At 44.0% G+C, this 19369-nt stretch overlaps 1 protein-coding gene across 11 annotated transcripts in view; it reads left to right on the top strand.

The window, feature by feature from the left end:
- REV1 (REV1 DNA directed polymerase) overlaps window positions 1-19369 on the top strand; it is an 81906-nt gene that overhangs the window by 61783 nt on the left and 754 nt on the right. For 10 of the 11 annotated variants that reach the window (XM_081254694.1, XM_081254691.1, XM_081254696.1 and 7 more), the window contains 12 exons: window positions 197-351; window positions 2552-2671; window positions 8226-8446; window positions 8720-8892; window positions 13469-13571; window positions 14925-15087; window positions 15310-15515; window positions 16708-16941; window positions 17630-17750; window positions 18386-18606; window positions 18711-18867; window positions 19156-19258. In XM_081254694.1, the coding sequence (XP_081110820.1) occupies window positions 197-351; window positions 2552-2671; window positions 8226-8446; window positions 8720-8892; window positions 13469-13571; window positions 14925-15087; window positions 15310-15515; window positions 16708-16941; window positions 17630-17750; window positions 18386-18606; window positions 18711-18867; window positions 19156-19258 (1977 nt within the window). The remainder of the gene's footprint in view (window positions 1-196; window positions 352-2551; window positions 2672-8225; window positions 8447-8719; window positions 8893-13468; window positions 13572-14924; window positions 15088-15309; window positions 15516-16707; window positions 16942-17629; window positions 17751-18385; window positions 18607-18710; window positions 18868-19155; window positions 19259-19369) is intronic. The other variant, XM_081254693.1, reaches the window with a different exon arrangement.

Genomic DNA, 19369 nt, shown 5'->3' with positions numbered 1-19369 from the left:
TTGATTAACTTTGCCATTAAAAGTTAAGTGAGTAAATAGGGGCGCTTGGGCCAGTTCAGTTAAAATGCTAGTATTTTTAGCATTTTAAGTCTTGTAAGGAAATGTCAAAGAAAGATAGGAAAGCCTGTTTTGCCACATGTGGCTGCTTGATGTTAAGCTGTGGCTGTGATTCGATGCCTTTGCTCTGTGTTGGCAGCTACACACATAGCATCGAAGCTGTCAGCTGTGATGAAGCTCTGGTAGACATCACTGAAATCCTCGCAGAGACCAGACTCACTCCTGACGAATTTGCAAACGCTGTCCGCACGGAAATCAAAGACCAGACTAAATGCGCTGCCTCTGTGGGAATCGGTCAGTAGCCAGCGTATCTTGTACTACTCATTTTCCTCAAAGCAGTGCTCTGGGATCGTTGAATACCGCTTGATTTTTAGGAGTGATTTTTAGGTTTCGTTTTTATCACCGTACCGCGTAGGTCTCCCACTTCTGAAACGGTTCTCGGCATGGCTCACAGTTGGGCAAAGCATGAGATGAAAGTGTTGGAAACGTAAGTAAATGATTGATAACATCTTTGGAATAAACAAGTTGGAATATTTCTTGGTCTTCAAAAATGGGGAATATTGGATGCAATGTATGTCAACAGTATTTTTTTCAAGTGAACAGAGGCGAGGTATTTAAGGCAGTGCAGTGTGAGTGGCGTTTGGAGTTCCGTGCTGTTGCGTCTTGTGTTAACTCAGTTACTTTCTGAAGCTTCCTGGACCGCTCAGCCAGCCCTGTCTTCACTCTCTCGGGGCCACAAGTTGCTCTTATTGACTCATCCACACACCGCCCCCCATTATCCCCTCCCCCCAGCCCTGACCTGTTTTGTCTCTAAGCCCAGTGTTTGCTTCCTCAGCCCTTCCCATCATCGGTCCTCCTCTTGTCGACTCTCGCAGCTGTGTGCTCTGGAGCCCCCTCTGTCACCCTGAGCTTCCCCGTGTCCCTCCCGTCTGAACGAGCCCAGTGCCTCTACCCATAAGAGATCTTTACCGCGTGCCTGTCCCGAGAGGAGGGCAGGGCGTGCAGCCCCACGCAGGGCCTCGTGCGGGAGCGCCACGTGCAGGTCTGGAGGCAGAAGCGGGAGTGAGGGGAGATCCTCGGCCAGAGCCTCTCTTGGGGTCTGTGTGTGAGTTTGATGAGCCTCTCTTGGGGTGTCTGGCGTGGGTGTGAGAGGCGCACCCCCAGGAACTTGCTTGCTGTCTTCAGGGATTAACCAGCCCTGGGAGGGCAGGCGCTCGCCGTCGGAGGGATTTTTAAGATGTCAGAACGTCATAAGCTGCAGAACATACAGAGCATGAGGAACACATTCACAGCGTCCCTCCGGTTACGGGCAGGCTGCCCTTTGGCTCCCTGATGTGCGGCCTGCACACCCTTCTCAGCATTCGTGTAGGACTTGCCTTCTGGAGTCCACTGTCAGGCACAGGTTTAGTTCTTTGTTGTAAATTGTATTTATTTTAAATTTACAAGTGGGATGACATGAATATGTCCTTTTAAGTTCAAGCACATAATTAAGACAAAAATCCCAAATGATGTTTCCACTTCTCAGCCCTCTTTTCTTCAGAACTCACCACTTTTATCATTTTAGTGTGCCTTTCCAGTACTTTTTCCTTCATGAATATCTATACATTTACCCTAGGAAAACACACTGTTTTTAATGTAAGTCTCCTGTAAAACTAAGATATGTGCTTTATAGAAGTCTTCTGTAATTCGTGGAGATTTTATTATTTACACAGAACTTCATCTGACCCCATTTAGGTATTTCTCAGGTGCCTGATACCTTCTCGGGCTCCAGTAGCCTTCTCTCTGCTCTGCGTTAGTTGTCTGTGTCCGTTCACACACCTTGGACCTCACTGTCACTGTCTGTCTTCTTTTTTAAGATACTCATACCCTCAGTTTCTACTCCACATGTTCTCATCATACAGTGAGACATCTGGTTCTTTGGGCTTCTCCTCCCCAAGTCCAATGGCATTTCTTTGGCCTTATTTCTACCCAACGTGGATCCATTGGTTGCTAAAATGAGGGACTTCCTTGGTGGTCCAGTGGTTACGACTTTGCGCTTCCACTGCAGGGGGCTTGGGTTCGATCCCTGGTCAGGGAACTAAGATCCTGCAAGCCACATGGCACGGCCAAAAACAAACAAACAAATAAACATTGGTTGGTAAAATGAACTGATTGCTGATCATTGCCCACAATTCCTATAAACCTCCAGTCTTAGATTAGGACTGTTTTCTCTATTCCTTTACCTGGGTAGGAGATGTTGAAATGTCACGTGTTTTGGAACAGAAGGTAACATCTGTCCAGGAGCGATGCTGGTTATAATCTGTAATACTTAACAGAATCCTGCCAGTTTTGTACTGTGTTTGAAATGATCAAAGTTGCACATTATTTTCATTTTCTTTAGAAATTTGATAGGTACCTGTCTGTAGATGTCTTTGTTAAGAAATTTTGAAAATAATTGTGAATATTTCTTGAATGACTTCTTTCTTTCTTTCCTTTTTTTAAAAAAAATTTATAGGTTCTAATATTCTCCTGGCTAGAATGGCAACCAGGAAAGCAAAGCCGGACGGCCAGTACCACCTAAAACCGGAAGAAGTGGATGATTTTATCAGAGGTCAGCTAGTTACTAATCTGCCAGGTAAATACAAATCGTTTCTTTTTAACTTCTATTTATTGTAAGTATTCATTAGTGCTTTTCATAGATGTAAAACGTTTCTTTCTTTTTTAAAAAATGAATTAAAAAATTTTAATCTTTTATTGAGTGCCATGGGAAACAAAATTTAGAACTCCACAATGAATATCCTTTCAGTTGATTTATCAGAACCTTAATATAACATTTTAGTTTTGCCTCTTGTGTGTTTTACTTTTAAGTGTTTTAAGTATTTCTCAAGTGCCAAGATCAAGGAATTCTAAGAAGTCATATTTAAAAGAATATGATGAAATTGACTTTTGGTCCTTTAAATAAATCACAATTGAAATAGTGTACTTCTAGACCCAAGGTAAAGTTTTGAAAATCGATTCCCCTATTTACAAAATTGTCCTTCCAAACTAGTGATACTTTTCTGAGTTTACTAAACAAATAGTTTTAAAAGTAGAAAATGTATAAACCATATTAGGAAGAAGAAAACCTAAAATGAAGTATTGTATTTTGTTAACTCAGGTTGAAGTAAAATGTCCAAAAAGGCATACCTTGCTCACCTAACGCGCAGGATGGTTAGTTATTTTACTTTGTTGTGTAGTGTGGCTAGCTAACCTAGCATGTAAAAACCTTTCTCTTTGGAGAAATCAAGTACAATTCATTGTAACTGGAAAATGGTTGCCCTTTTGGGGCCTTGAACAGATGTAATTTTTGTGTGTAGGGCAGTTCATTTCACAATTATTAAATATTTAGACTTGCTTTCTATGGTAGGTACCTCTTTCTAAGAAATTTCTCTGAGCCATATAGTAATCCAGGATACCATTTCAGATCACCCTCTCCTGTTTTTGTAAAGCAGCCTGCGTTAGCTTCACAAAGCTCCCAGGTGTTTGTGGTGGGAAAGTTCAAGAGAGTATACTTTTAGTGAAAGGTTTTTTTAAATTCATTTGTTGTTAAAGGTTTTAACACTTTTAACAGTGGATTTAGTGGTATTTTTAGATGCATGTTCTTAAGCCTAAGAAAGGTATATCTGAACTAACTTAGAAATTTCTGTTATAGGCCAAAAATATTAAATGACCCAAAAGCCATTTTATGATGGGTTAGTTCTGAAGCCTCCTGACTCCCTAGTAAATAACATCCAAGAATGTGGTAGTATCAGAAATGTGAAATATGACATTTTGATGGTCAGTTTGAGGTGAAATTTGAAGAGTAACCTTATAAAATCATGCTAGCAAATTACGTTATTAGACAACACAATTTAGGAGTTTTAATAACATGTCTTATTGCAGTTTTATATAAGAAGGAACCAGTGTTTTTAAAGTACATGTGAAATTTGAGTTCAAAGTTATCATTACTTTGGCATCTTTATTAGTTTGCTGAGGCTGCCATAACAAAATACCATAGACTGAGTGGCTTAAACAACAGCAGTTTATTTCCTCAAGAATCCTGGGGACTAGAGGTCCATGAATGAGCTGCCAGCGTGTTGGGTTTCCCCTGAGGTCTCTCTCCGTGGCGTGTAGGTGACCGTCTTCTCCCTGTGTCTTCACTGGTGTTTTCTCTTTGTGCGTCTGTGTCCTGATCTCTTCTTATAGGGACACCAGTAATATTGGATTAGGGCCCACCTCTATGACCTCTTGTTACCTTAATTACCTTTACGAAGGACCTTTCTCCAGTTACAGTCACATTCTGAGGTACTGGGAATTAAGATTTCAGCATAGGTATCTTGAAGAGACACAGTTCCGTCCACAGCACCATCTTTATACTGCATCATTTTTGTAAGTTTTTTTGTGTGTGTTTGGTTTGGGTTTTTTTACACAGAAACAGAGAGGTTTTAGTTTTAGTTCCTTGACCTAGTCATCTTACCTTTCACCTTCATTTGCTTCCTGGCTGGAAGGACTTTACTTTTTGAAGGGCACGTGTGGGTTTACGTGTCCTGGTTGAGTTCTTAGGCACAGCCTTGAAGTTCCTAAGAGAACCTTGAAATCTGGGGGAGATGGGGGCGGCCAGGATCGGCTTCCTCTGGCGATCCACCTGCTCCTCTCTCCGTCAGAACCAGCTTGTAGCCTGTGGCCGCCCAGAATTGTTGGAGAGATTTTCATGTGTAAGACTACTGACTTTTATAAAAATCCCCAAATTTATTGTCAGGAAGATTTAGAACATTTCAGTGTGTAAAACGTCAGCCTTTTCTGTTGTTACTCCTGCCCTGGGATGGTAGTACAAGCTGTCCCTTTGAAAGCAGGCTCCACATGCACGCGGGAACGCTGTGCGGTGGAGGGGCCCACTGAGTAGTAAGTTCTGAGAATTCTTACAAGAAGGAAGCTTGTTCATCTTTGTTAAAAGTTTGTCGTTTCCCAAAGATAGTTGAAGATGAATACATGGTGACTATTAACATTTTGTGGCACGTGCTTTGAGTAAGTTCTGCTCTATAACCAATAACCAGAAGCAGGTCCAAGTTAAACGCGCCTCCCCCCTTGTCCCCCACCAGCTGCCTCTGTCCCTGTGTGCCCTGACCGGTGACTGAGCACACGGCGTGCCTGGCACACAGCACACAATCGTTACAGCCGCGTAAAAGGGGAACACACACTAGTAAGTTTATGAAGGCGCCACAGAGTAATGACTGCATGTTGTGCTGGCATATAAATGACCCAGCGAGATCTGTTTAGCTAATGAAAGAAAGGACTGTCCCCAACAACTGTTTAAATGCGGTCACTCTTTCCACGGTTTCTGTGGCTCTTCGCAAGGCTTTTCACCCTGGCTTGTGGGATTCTGCCCCTTGTCCATCCTCTGCTGGGTGTGGGCACCCACTCTGAGGTTTCCAGCTCTTTCTTCTCGTGTCAGATAAGCACCGCGGCCGTGTAGGTGTACATGACCATCTACACTGTCCTGATATGGGAGCCACTAGCCAAGTGAAGCTAGAAAATTTTAGGTTAAATTAATTAAAGATTTAAATAAAATTAAAATTCATCTTCCCAGTTGTACTGCCCACATTGCAGTCAGTGCTCAGTTAACCACGCGTGGCGGGTGCCTCCTGAATTGGGCAGCACAGAAGAGAACGGTTCCATCACCACAGAAGGTTCTGTTGAACGGTGCTAACTTAGATGGCAAAGGTTGATTCTTTGGAACTTGACTTTTCTGCGTCTCTGGACTGTCAAGGTCCGGGGTGCCGGGAGGAGGCATTCCTGGCTGTTCTTAGTCTGGGGTCGTCGTTCCCCTTCAAGGACAGATGCCACATCTTCGTCCAGTGGCTTGACTGGCAGCTTCCACAGCTTCATTTTTCTTCTCTCCTTCTCAGAACCTTGGTTCTACGCTAGCACATTTTCCTTCGTGGTTCCCTTTCTAGGTGGCTGCACTCAATTTGATTCTCAAGACCCTGTTACTTCCTCCTTAGAGGGGCCTCCTTTCCTTAAACACGCTCACACGAAGCAATCAAACTAGCACCCATTCGGGGCCTTGGTGCTGATTCCAAGCTAACTTTCCCCCCCTGTGCAAACGTCGTAGGGGTTAGAGGTAGACCATCCATGCCTCCTTCTCCCACTCAACTTCAGGCCATTCCATTCCATTAGATGAGCTTGTAATGGAGAGGAACCTCTCTTCTTCCCTAGAGGGACAGTTCAGTTAGATTAGGTTGATCGTGGTTAACTTGGTGCTATTTAATGTAATCGTCTTTCTTCTGTACCTCTTAGTGAATGGTAATTGTGTTCTGGTATACTCAAGAGACTCTCAAAATCTACAGGTTCCCCCTGCCCATCCCAATACACACAGTTAATGCAGGATTATTGCCTCTTGCTGATTTTGCAAATCAGGGAGAACAGATCGGCTGCCCAGGTGTGTCAGGGAAAGAACATGATCACATCTTGAGGGTGGGGAGTTGGGGCAACGATGGGACGGAAAAAAATAGAGACAGAAAGCGTTCCCTGAACATGAACAGCTGCGTAGAGTGTCTCTCTGGCTTTGGCCACCCTCGTATCTGATTTGTCCCTTTCGTTGGGTTCCTCCTCCCCATCTTGAAAAATACTCCAATAGGTTTCACTTAGAATTTTGTCGTTTTTTGAATCGTCTTCCTCTGGAGGGTTCTCTTGTTGTTAACTTGGACTCCGCTATTCTTGCTTGGTCTCTGTTCTGACTTGAACTTGAAAATGGCACAAATGGGGTACAGCACCCTTAACACCTTTCATCTGACTTCCATTAGGGGACAGATTTTCTTGGGTTAAACTTGTCTCGCCCACTTCTGTGGTCACAGACCTTTTGTAAAGTTGACCACCTCCCTCCTAACCGTGCCTCTGTGTAACTGCTCCAAGAGGTTCTCCTGGCAGAACCTGGACAAGAACGCTCCTTCCCCCACTAGGGCCACTCAGAGAACTGGAGCCAGAAGTGACAATAACGGTGACAGGTAGGCGACCCAAGACTCCACTCTGAGCTCCCTGGTAACATCCTACGGAAGGCCAGACTGCAGTCTTCCTCACTGATGGACAATACTGATCTCATGGTGTGGAGACCATTTTTTTTTTTTTTTTTTGGTTTTTATTTTTGCGGTACGCGGGCCTCTCACTGCTGTGGCCTCTCCCGCCGCGGAGCACAGGCTCCAGACGCGCAGGCTCAGCGGCCATGGCTCACGGGCCCAGCTGCTCCGTGGCATGTGGGATCCTCTCGGACCAGGGCACGAACCCGCGTCCCCTGCATCGGCAGGCGGACTCTCAACCACTGTGCCACCAGGGAAGCCCTAGACCATTTTAATAAGAGTTTTAGTTCCCCCAGGTTACTCTTAAATCGCTTTCCCAGACACATGTACCTTCGTTAAGCTTTTGAGCACATGGAGAGCAACAGAGCTCATGAGCATCCTTTGGGCGAGGCTCCAGCCTTGCATCTTGCAGACGGTGATGAGGGGCTGCTGCACGCTGGCCCAGCTGCCGGACACCGACTGCCTTTCCAGGGAGATAATCTTTGCTGCTAAAAGACATCTGTCTGTCCTCCCCTCGCTGCCGCTTTGCTCAGGAACCTTCATCCCCACGTCACTTGTGCCACTTTGTCCAGTATGAGAGCAAGTGACGTGGGCTTGGACGTCTGTCATGACTTCTTGTTCTAGTTCCCATTCAGAAAATGTAGCTGAACCATTGAGAAGTTTGGCCCTCACCGAAGTCATAGTAGAATCCCTAACACTCCTGAGTCTCCTAGTATGTCTGTAAGTCGTACTATAGACTAGCTTAAACGAGTCTGTAACTTAGTTGATTTTGTAAATAAGATAGAAAACTTTTTTACTCAGTAATAAATAAAAATCACACTTTTTGGAGAACTTACTTAGTCATACACACTTGAAGAGTTCTGGTTCACCTATAGGTAGAGTCCAAATTGAGAAGTAGCTTCTAGGCATAACTTTACTAGTATGATTTGCACCAACCAAGAAAAAAATTCTTAATCTATGAGATGCTTCAGTTATGTCACTTCAGAATTTTAAGGGAGATTATTTTAAATTAGTTGTTTGTGCATGAATAGTTATTTCATAATGCTCAATTGTTTTTAATAGCTTATATGCAGAATTAAAGAACTGTCCCTTTCCTAGGAGTTGGACGCTCAATGGAATCCAAGTTGACATCTTTGGGAATTAGAACTTGTGGAGACTTGCAATATATGACCATGGCAAGACTCCAGAAAGAATTTGGTCCCAAAACAGGTCAGATGCTTTATAGGTTCTGCCGTGGTTTGGACGATAGACCAGTTCGAACTGAAAAGGAAAGAAAATCTGTTTCAGCTGAGATCAACTATGGAATAAGGTTTACCCAGGTACTGCTCTCTTCACAGGTTTTTACCTTATATTCTTTATATTTTCACATAGTCCTGTCTCTCCAACTAGACCATAGACTCCTGATGCTTGAAATTCAGTCTTAAAACTCTTGCCGTTCCCAGAACCGGCAGAATGTTTGTTTTTAAGTAGACAAGAGCAGGGCACTAAATCATACACACGTTTAATATTGAAAGTTAATCTACTTGAGAAGAATTGTTAGGCATGTAGGAAAATAACACGGAGGGTATTTTTTTACGTTTGTCTTTCTGTAGCCAAAAGAAGCAGAAGCTTTTCTTCTGAGTCTTTCAGAAGAAATCCAACGGCGGCTTGAAGCTGCTGGCATGAAGGGTAAACGCCTGACTCTCAAGATCATGGTACGGAAGCCGGGGGCCCCTGTAGAAACTGCGAAATTTGGAGGCCATGGAATTTGTGATAACATCACCAGGTAAGCTTACCTTATAAAGGATATTGGATATTGATGTTTCAGTGCAGGTTATTACAATTAATGGAAAATGAAAAAAAAACAAGAGTATGAATTTAAAATCTGCAAAACGCTGATGTTCCTGGACGTTCTGCAGAGCCAGGTCTCAGCTCAAGGCTGTCAGAACTACGTTGACTTGCCAGGTTCCAGGCCAGCCTGTCCGTGTGTCCCTGACCGGGGCAGACTGTTCTTGGGGTCTTGAGTTCAGTGCAGGGACAGAAAGGGAGGCGGTTGTGGACTTAGTGGAAGGGTTCTGCAGGGAAACGTCAGTGTAATAATTTAGAAAATGATTTCAATGAGACATTTACTTCATTTAGGGAGGTGTCATTTCTTTTTGTGAAAAGATTAATCAGATTATGGTAGTCTCTGGAAACTGGTAGAAGGCATCTTAAAACCCTGTTTTTTTTAAATGTGAGGGCCACTAATATAAAACTTCATGTAAGATTTGTGGCCAATATGAAAATACCTAATTTTGTATATGCCATTTTATACTACACAGTACACTGTATTTTAAAGCTTTGGTTGATTGACAGATAAATTAAAATATAGTGTAGTAGTTTCCTCTTGCTGTCTGTGCATTTTAAAATATCTTACAGTTTCTTAGAACTGTATGTTGTGATGCATTCAGCAGTACCTAGGGGCTCCCTCTGTCTAAGCACAGTAAGAAAATCAGCCTTCATTTAATCCTTTTTGGAAAATCCAGATATTCCAAAAATCTAATTACAGCATTAAGAAAAACTGGGATTTTAACTGTACTTTATTTCCCCCAATTCAAGGATAATATTCAGCTTTTTTGGTAAGCACATATCTGCTTGCTGTTATTGGTATTTGTTCTTTTTTGTCCTAAACTTTTAAAAAAGTTTTATTTTGAAAAATTTAAACATTAAGTAGAGAAAACAGTGTAATGAACCCCATGTACCCATCACCTGATCTCCACAATTGCTGGTGGGCACCTGCACCATCCTTCCTCTCCTTCCCCCTAGTTATTTTGAAGCAATTCTCAGATACAGTATCATTTCTTCCACAGATATTAACACCAGACAGTTCAAAAATCTGCCTGCATTGCTGGCAATAAAGTATACATTTTGCCATGCCCTTAAAATAAATATCTTTGGATGAGACATCATAAGGCATAAATAGCACGTGATTAATTGAAACAAGTGTAATTTTATAAATGTAATGTAGATCAATTGTAAGCCATTAATTTAAGCCTAACGTTTTGGTGGTATTGTAACTGCATAAGAAATGTTTTAGGTGAGAGGTTATGAAATATTATAATACTGATCCTGTGTTTCCTCTAATTCAGGGGTTGGCAAACTACTTTCTGTGGGCCAAATCCAGCCTGTGGCCTGTTTTTACATGATTCATGGGAGCTAAGAATGATTTGTATATAAGAGATTGTAAAAAATGAAGAATAGGTGAAAGAGACAACAGAGTACAAGCTGTTTTCCAGCTGGCCCTTCCCAGAAGTAGTCTGGACCCGTGCTGTAGTCAAACTGAAGTCCTGTGTGGTTTAGGGAACTCAGAAGTGTATAATTATTCTGTAACCTCTTGTAATTGGCCTTAATCAAAAGCTACATGGCAGTCATGTGACTCACAGGCACATTTTGATACTGTCATCGAAATGACAAAATTTAAGTTGCATAAGTCAAAGAGCCACATGTAGATTGAGATCTGTGGCTTGATTATCACTTAGGAAAATTTTTCTTATAACAGTTTTCCTTTTGGGAAAAGACTTCTTCCTTCTTGGAGTTCTTTTCTGTATATGTGTTTTTAATTTGAACTGTGTGTGTATATATATAGTATATATATATTTTATATATATATATAATACATAATATATATATTTAAAAGTGATAAACTTTTAATTGAAAAGGTCAAATACAGCTTCCAGTCCTTTGCACCTCTCCCCAGCTCTGAGCACCATACTTTTCAACCTTTTTGTGGTGTCTTCTGATATTTACATCCGTATTTCTAGATATATACTTAAACTGCTGTTTCTGTCTTGAGTCTTGCAGAACATTCTCCTGACTTCCTCCTGTAGAAGAGGATTTTCTCCCTTCTCTCCTCCACTGCCTGTTGCTCTTCTCCCCAGACGTGTTTCTTTCCTTGCCCCCCCCCCCCGCCACAGTCAGGTCGGTGGGTTTTGGTTCAGTCACTCTCCACTGTCCCATTATTAGGACATGTGCATACTGTACATAGCTGGTCCATATTGTCCACTAGGATCACATTTTCTTTCCTCTTGAATATGTTTTTCCTGGAGTTACCGAGTATCTCGTTTTGCTTGCTTTTTTGTGAATTTGCCACTGAGTTTATCCCCAGACTGCCTTCCGCCGTGACTGTGTTTTAACACATCAGCAAGTCTGTTACTGGTTTGATCTCTTTTCTTGAAGGCCTTTCTCTTGGGGTCCCCAACCTGCTACTCCGGTCTGAATTTGTTTAAGACTTGCTGAAAAGTTGGAGTCGTGGGGTGTCCCTTCTCTGTGTTGGATCCCTGTTTTCCTAGATCCCTGGTCTCCTCATATCTTGAGAAGGAATTCATGGGTGTAAACCTGTCTCTCCTCATGCTCAGTGGTTTGCTGACTTAAAGGTTATAAACATATCTTAGAAATCATTTTTCCTCAGACGTTTAAAGGCTCCATTGTCGTCATCTTTTCAGGGTTACTGTTGAGAAGTTCACTGCTCTTCTGATTGCCTGTTCTTTATAGGAGATCTGCTCTTTCTGGAACTTTCAGGATCTTCTCTTTATCACAGGTGTTCTGGGATGGTATCCGTTTGTCTTCGTGCCAGGTACTTTGCCGGTGTTAAATTTATCATTTCTATCAGTACTGACGTTTTACACTGGAGTGTTTGAATTTTTTCTTTGGACATAAGTGTTTATAGTATCTCTTCACAGATGCAGAATCCTCTCTTACCTCGTAAATGCTCTTCTACCCCCAGTGTCCGTCTGTCTCTCTGAGTTCCTCTTTTCCTGTTTTGGTTGCTGTCTTTTATATCAGAGATTTTCTTCAAGCATTTATCTATCTGATAGTTCTTGGCTGTTTATATGTGAACTGCTGAAATGTTGTGGGAGCCTCTGGACTCTTAGTGGGACACGCAGACCAGGGGGCTTCACTCCACTCCGGGAGGGCGGCTGGAGGGGCTTGGTCTTTGGTTACCACAACCAGCTGGCAGTGTCTGTGGTTCTTCTTGTGAGATGTTCCGCCCAGGGGGTGGGTGGGTGAGAAGATGGACCGGTGACAGCTGGTGTTCTGGTTACTCAGGAGGAGAGGGGTCTGGCTGGGAACGGCTGTGCTGTGCTGCTTCCGAGCGAGGGGCCCTGCTCTTCCTCTGCTGTACCTGACCCCCCTGTAGCTTCTCTGTGTCAACATTCCCATCTCTGGGAAGCCGTCCAGGAAGGAGGATGGCCAGCTGTGAGAGCCTGCTTCCCATGTATTCTCTCCCCCTCCTTTCAGACATACCTGACACCTCATTGCTGAGCTCTTCTGAGGTTCTGTAGCATAAACTGGCTTATCTCGAAGTTGGTGCCTTGCCTTAGGCATTTAGCAGGCATTTGAGTATTTTCTAAATTACGGCTGACAGTTTCCCTCTCCTCTTGTCTCTGTCCCTCTGCTATCTTGTAAGAGTTCACACCTTCCAAAAATAATTTCAAGTCCATTTAGTGTTGTTTTGGAAAGGAAGATAAACACGTGTTTAAACCACTATGGTCCACTACAAATCTTGCTTTTAAGTTACTCTCTATTTATCTGTGTGAAATAAATTTAAGGTAATCATTAGGTAACAAACCAATGGAAATTTTTTGCAAATGATTTCCTTAAAGAGATAGGTACTTTTCATAGATAAATACATAATGTATTCATAGTACTGAAAAAGGAGAGTAAATGTAGTCTTGGGCACCTGATATTGCTGGCACATTCTCTGGTCCCCCTTGAGGAGTTCTTACAGATGTAAAAATTGCATACTTTCTATCTGGGTTTTAGACAGGGCGCCACCATACTTCCTTCTTCAGAGGTGTCCACACATTTCTGTATCCGCATGCCCATGTATTGGGCATATTCACATGTTGAAAATAGAGTCAGGAGAATCCGGGAGATTCATCTTTCTCTTCTGAGTATTTAACCATACCTCAACATAGATAATCTTGCAACCTAAAACATCTCTGGGAATCTAAAACGTACTTACTGCTCAGGCTTTAGTTGCAACATAATATGCTTATATTTGAATATACATTAACTGAAGTACACTTCTTTAAAACATTTTTCTCAACTTATTTTTGGTTGACCAGCTCTCTGAAAGTCCCAATGTTCTTGATGATTTTTCTTTTCCCACTTGTTGCCAATGTAATTAATTTAGCATGATTGGCTTCCTTGAAGGAAGACTATGTCCTGCTTTTTTAAGGATCATAATTAATACTTATTTAAACTTTCTGATAACTTGCTTTACAACTTTAACTCTTTAAACCGTTCCATACTACTGAGGTACCAGGGAATACATATGGAATGTAGCTTTTGTTCCTTTAAAAAAGTTCTATCACTTACAGGACTGTGACTCTTGACCAGGCAACGGATAGTGCAAAAATAATTGGAAAGGCTGCACTAAACATGTTTCATACAATGAAACTCAACATTTCGGATATGAGAGGGGTGAGTAGTAACATTTTAAAGCAGGATTTTCTGTAATGTTTTTCTTATTTGAGGGTTGATCGGAGGGTGGTCGTGGTGCGGTTTAGGGGGTTTATATGCAGCTTTTTTCAGCTCCACTGATGTAATATAAGAAGAGAAACTGAAAAACGACTTTCTCATCTGAGCTGGTCTCCTTATTTAAGAATTCACATTTGTTCTGAAATCTGTTTTCTGCTTAGATTAATAAGTATCATATCTTGAATTTTTATAGTGCCTTTCTTTTAAACAACCAAAGACCTATCTTAACAGGCGTTATTTGCTTCCTGCTCTGGTTCCCGCAGAAGGAGACGGGGCTGGGGGGAGTGTGAAGCTGCAAATGTTTCTTGACCTTTAAGGTTCTTTTTCATCAGAAGTTTATTCTGATGTCTGATAAACGATGATCTGGAAGGGAGAGTTTACCGTGGGCACGTGAGGATGCATGATCAGTGAGAGGGCATCAAAAATGTAAAAGCCTTCATTTTCTTAAAGTAACCTTTGTAGGTTGTGTGTGAGTAAAGGATAGTTACTCGCTTGGTGTGGGTGCTGTGGAAGGATTAAAGCCACTAAGCCAACAATGATGAAACTCCTCCCTGGGGTACTGTCATGGGCAGGGGGCGGTGCTTACCTGTGTAGATACCTGCCGCGTACCCACTGCCCGCCCCACCCCCAAGCCTGGTTTTTATTGACGAAAATGATAGGTAAAGTAAGGTTGCAAGTAGACTGTCCCCTGGTTAAACTTTGTTCAAGTTTTATTTAAAAAACTTAATTGGGACTTCCCTGGTGGTCCAGTGGTTAGCACTCGGCGCTTTCACTGCCGTGGGCCCGGGTCCAATCCCTGGTCAGGGAACTAAGATCCCACGAGCTGCACAGCGTGGCCAAAAATAAACAAACACAAAAACTCAATTGATGAGAACTTCAGTGGGTACAGTATTCCACTTTTTTGGAGTTCCTGATTTTGAAGAGATTATGTTTGGGTAGATTAGATACTCTAAAATTGAGAGTAGCTAGTATAGCTAGTATAGAAGTCGTTTTTTTTTTTTTTTTTTTTTTTTTTTTTTGCGGTAGGCGGGCCTCTCACTGTTGTGGCCTCTCCCCTTGCAGAGCACAGGCTCCGGATGCGCAGGCTCAGCAGCCATGGCTCACGGGCCCAGCCGCTCTGCGGCATGTGGGATCTTCCCAGACCGGGGCACGAACCCGTGTCCCCTGCATCGGCAGGCGGACTCTCAACCACTGCGCCACCAGGGAAGCCCTAGAAGTCGTTTTTATAATCAGTTGTATAAAACGCTGTTTGAATTTAACTTTTTTTCCTAGAAACCTATTTTATTCTGGTTCTAGGTTGGGATTCATGTGAATCAGTTGGTTCCGACCAATCCAAACCCTTCTGCATGTCCCGGTCGCCCGGCAGTTCAGTCAAGCCCCTGTCCTGGGTCACACTCTGTCCTTGACCTCCTCCAAGTTCAGAAAGCTAAGAAGCCCACAGACGAGGAGCACAAGGAAGGTCAGTGGTCGTCAGCATGGCTCTCGTTTTGGAGCTTATACCGTCAGGAGTGTGAAGTTAGTGTACAGGTTGTCCAGCCTTGCTCCCTGTGAATCTCAGAAACACCCCGACATTCTGAATTATGATGAATCAGTAATAAAGCTTTATCTGTAATGGATTAAAGTGCACCCTTCCCCCCCCCCCAATGAAGAGGCTATTTTATGTCAATTCCTGTGTTTTCAGTATTTCTGGCTGCTATGGATCTGGACATTTCATCTGCCTCTAGAACTTGCACTTTCTTGCCATCTCTGTCTTCACATCTGACATCAAGTGTCAGTCCTGTTACTACTAGCAAACCCGAGTCCTCAGGGAAATGGAATGGTCTACATTCTCCCATCAGTTTAAAATCAAGACTTAACCTGAGTATAGAGGTCCCATCACCTTCCCAGGTATGTATTTATAGTTGTAAATATGATGTCAGTGCAAAAGTAGTTTTACAGTAGGAATGATGTTTTTAAGTTATCAGTACAGCCAAGAAAAGGAGAAAGGGCAGCTTGACAGGGTGGATCATGGTGTTAGTTCCAAATGGGAAACACGTTCAGGGCAAGATTGTGCTTTTGCAAAGGTTTGCGACCCTCGCGGGTTGTAAAGCATGGACGAGAAAGCCCGTTCTGTGAACTGCCACCGTCGGCAGCCTCTGGACCTCCCTCTCACAGTTGTGATCACGTGGACACAGCTCTGGTCAACAGCACGGCTTTGCTGCTCAGTAGGAGAGGCCTTTTGTCAAAGGTTTCTCTTGCAGCATTTGCAAACAGTTCTCTCTCTAGGGTGAATGATTTCCCTAACACCAGCTATTAACTCCATTGGTGTGGTCTGTAAACGTGGTATGCTGTTGGCATTTTTGCTTCTTGGAAACTTTACGTAGCACTTTAAGCTCTGTTGGGAAAATCAGTTTTCTCTGTTCCCCTGAGTAGTGGGATGTGCTGGCTGTGAGGCCAGGGAAAGGGGCAGTTGGGAGGTGCTTGCACTGGGTCCCTGGTGCTGGCGAGTTACCCCCAAATGGTGGCTCCTAGCGAGGGAAGACCGGCCTACCAGCGTGTGGCAATCGCTTGTTTTCGAAGGGATGGATGGGCAGAGGGTTCTGGTGTGTAGGCTGGAGAGTTGAGCTTCTAGAATCCCTTTTTCCTAGCTTGCTGTTCAGACGAATATAATTTATATTTTGGGGCAGATAGTCTCCTGTCTGAAAGGTAAAGCTCTGACCCAGGACTCTTTACCTCATCCCAGAAATGGACGTGTGCCTCAGGCACTGGCCGCTTCCCCTGGGCAGAGTTTCAGATTTGAGCTTGACAAGGGCCTGCCTGTCTGTCTGTCCCTGTGCAGCAGGTTCAGTGAGGAGACATGGCTGAGCTGACCCTGGGGTACCGGCCAGGGGCCTGCCCTTGTCATCTCGAGTCCACGCATGACCAGCCAGGCATCAGTGGCAAAAGACCAAGATGTTTCAAAAACGTGCTGGTTTGGGGGTGGCTCTCCTAGCCCGGTGGTCTGCGCCTGTGTCCACTACCCATGGTGTTGCAGTGGGAAGGAGAGGGGGGCATGACCTCTGGAAATGCATCATCTCAGCATCTGTCTGCTGTCTTACAGCTAGATCAGTCTGTTTTGGAAGCGCTCCCACCTGATCTCCGGGAGCAGGTGGAGCAAGTGTGTGCTGCGCAGCAGGGGCAGCCGCCTGGCGACAGGAGGAGAGAGCCGGTAAACGGCTACAGCGCAGGGGTGTTGCCACAGCCAGCTGGGACGGTTTTGTTACAAATACCGGAACCTCAAGAATCCAACAGCGATGGGGGAATTAATGTAATAGCCCTTCCAGCATTTTCACAGGTGAATTGAATTGAGGCCCTTCTACCATAGTGTGAATGTCCTCGGCCATCTGGCTCCCAGCTCAGGGCACTTCTCTTTTCCTTTTCTCCTTTGCCCCTAAATCTCCCAGTGGCTGACTCCGTCCCTTGGGGGAGGAGGGATGGCCCGTCTCCACATCACCTGCGGGACACAAACTGACAGAGCAGCCAAGTATGGACAACAGAGGGCAGCGAAGAGGGAGGTTATGGGGTGTGGGCGCTTACAGCTTCCACCCCAAAGACAGAAACACTCTGCCGTTTCATTGGCCTGAGAAGACCCTGGGCCACACTCGAGTACCAGGGTGAAGATATGTAGCCGTACACTAGGGACAGTAACACAATCAGAGTTTGACGTTTAAGAAAAACATCACATACGTGCCTGTTTTCTTGCGTTTTGCTTCTCATTTCCTACTAGTGCTTCTTGCCCTGGTCGTTCTGCACAGTGTTTTTGTTTTGGTTTTTTAATTAAGTCAATTCACATTCAAAGCTGTATTCCTTATTCTCACCCTATAACCTTGTGAGGATTTAATGAGCTTTGATATTGAGGACCTAATTCATACAGATCAGGAAAGTATGATTTGAAATAAAGTCTATTTTGTGAAGAATATAAACCAGCCACCTCTATATAGCGTCAGCTCGGGTTTGACTTTGAACTTCCTCTTTTCCACCAGGTGGACCCTGAGGTGTTTGCAGCCCTTCCAGCAGAGCTTCAAAAGGAGCTGAAGGCAGCCTATGATCAAAGACAAAGGCAGGGAGAAAACACCCCTCACCTGCAGCAGGCCAGCACATCTGGTAAGCTTTGCAAGTGACACGTAACAGAAGAGAAGATGTGAGAGAGGAAGTTGTTGTTTGATTGTTGTCGTATATATACGATGGCCCAAGTCTTTAAGCTGTTAGTCATGTTCAGTGCTCTTCACATCAGGGGAACAGAACTAGTATGCAGTACCCGTTAAGTGCTGTCAGACAGAGTCCTAGGTGGATTTGTATCTGCAGCTTCTTGACTTAAAAGTCTGAACAAGCCATTACCCAGAAATCTTTTGAATTGATTATCTGTCAAGCCAGTTGTCCTTTGAGACGGATCCTTCAGAGGATGTAGGTTTAAAGCCCAGAATCTGAAGGTTTCTGAACATGCGTCACAAATACCACATTTAAAATGAAAACAGAATACTGCCTGCTGAACTGCTGGAAGGAATTCGCCTGTTTTCATTGACTGCTCTGAGCCCCGTATAGACTAGCAGGTCCCAAATGTCACCAGTAAGTGGCTGAGCAACCCTAGGAATTGCGGGGCCACGGTCACTTGCTGCCTCCCTCAGGGAGCCCTGTGCTGTGTGCGTGTGTGCATTCAGGGCTGCTCTTGGGAGGAGGAAGGGGCCCGTGCTGCTCTCCAGGCATGTTGTGTTGTGGATCTTATGTCCATCTTCTTTCAGTGCCAAAGAACCCGCTACTGCAGCTAAAACCAGCAGTGGTGAAAGAAAAGAAAAGAAACAAGAAAAAAAGCTCCATCAGTCCCCCCAACAAGATTCAGAGCCCTTTGAAAAACATGCTGCTTAACGGTCCTGCAAAACCTCTGCCAGGGGCCTGTGGCAGCCCACAGAAGGTAGTTGATGGGTTTCTAAAACATGGAGGTCCTGCCTCTGAGAAACCTCTGGTAATTTCTTTCATACTTTTTAAACTTTGACCTTCCTTCATCGGATGTTTATGTACTCAATGTTATGTAAATATAGCACTTTCTATCATTTGTTTTCTTAACAGGGAGAACTCTCTGCTTCCACTTCAGGTGTTGCTGGCCTTTCTGGTTTGCAGCCTGAGCCATCTGGGTGTGTTAGACCCCCAGCGCCCAACCTAGCTGGAGCTGTGGAATTCAGTGATGTGAAGACCTTGCTCAGAGAATGGATAACTACCATTTCAGGTTGGCCTGGCTGGTACTGAGACGTGATGTCCTATGACTACAGAACGTGAACTCAGCTCTATAGAGGAACTATTCTCCTAAATCGAATGAGCGTAAACCAGCCACCCCCCCCCCCGCAACATTTTGACCTCTGGGGGCGGCTCAGAAAGGTTCCTTACCACAGCCCACTCGGGTGGCAGCTCTGAGTGCTACTATGGTAGCACGTAGTTTCCTTGATCCCTGCAGATCTCTGCCTTTCTCCTTCAAAAGCATAAGTTGGTCCTCATTTGAGATTTCTCCCCTCTCTAGATCCAATGGAAGAAGACATTCTGCAAGTTGTGAAATACTGTACTGATCTAATAGAGGAAAAAGATTTGGAAAAACTGGACCTAGTTATAAAATACATGAAAAGGTAACTATTCAGTGCTTTACCCAAAGGGAAAAAACCAGCATGTCTGTCACCACAGCTCCTGGAGGGAGGTGAGGCCATCAGTTACGGTAGCTGTGCTCCTCAGCGTTCCTG

Source organism: Mesoplodon bidens, assembly GCF_964165515.1.
Source record: "Mesoplodon bidens genome assembly, chromosome: 14".
In the NCBI taxonomy this organism is placed as follows: Eukaryota; Metazoa; Chordata; class Mammalia; order Artiodactyla; family Ziphiidae; genus Mesoplodon; species Mesoplodon bidens.
This window is presented reverse-complemented; position numbering and strand designations above follow the sequence as displayed.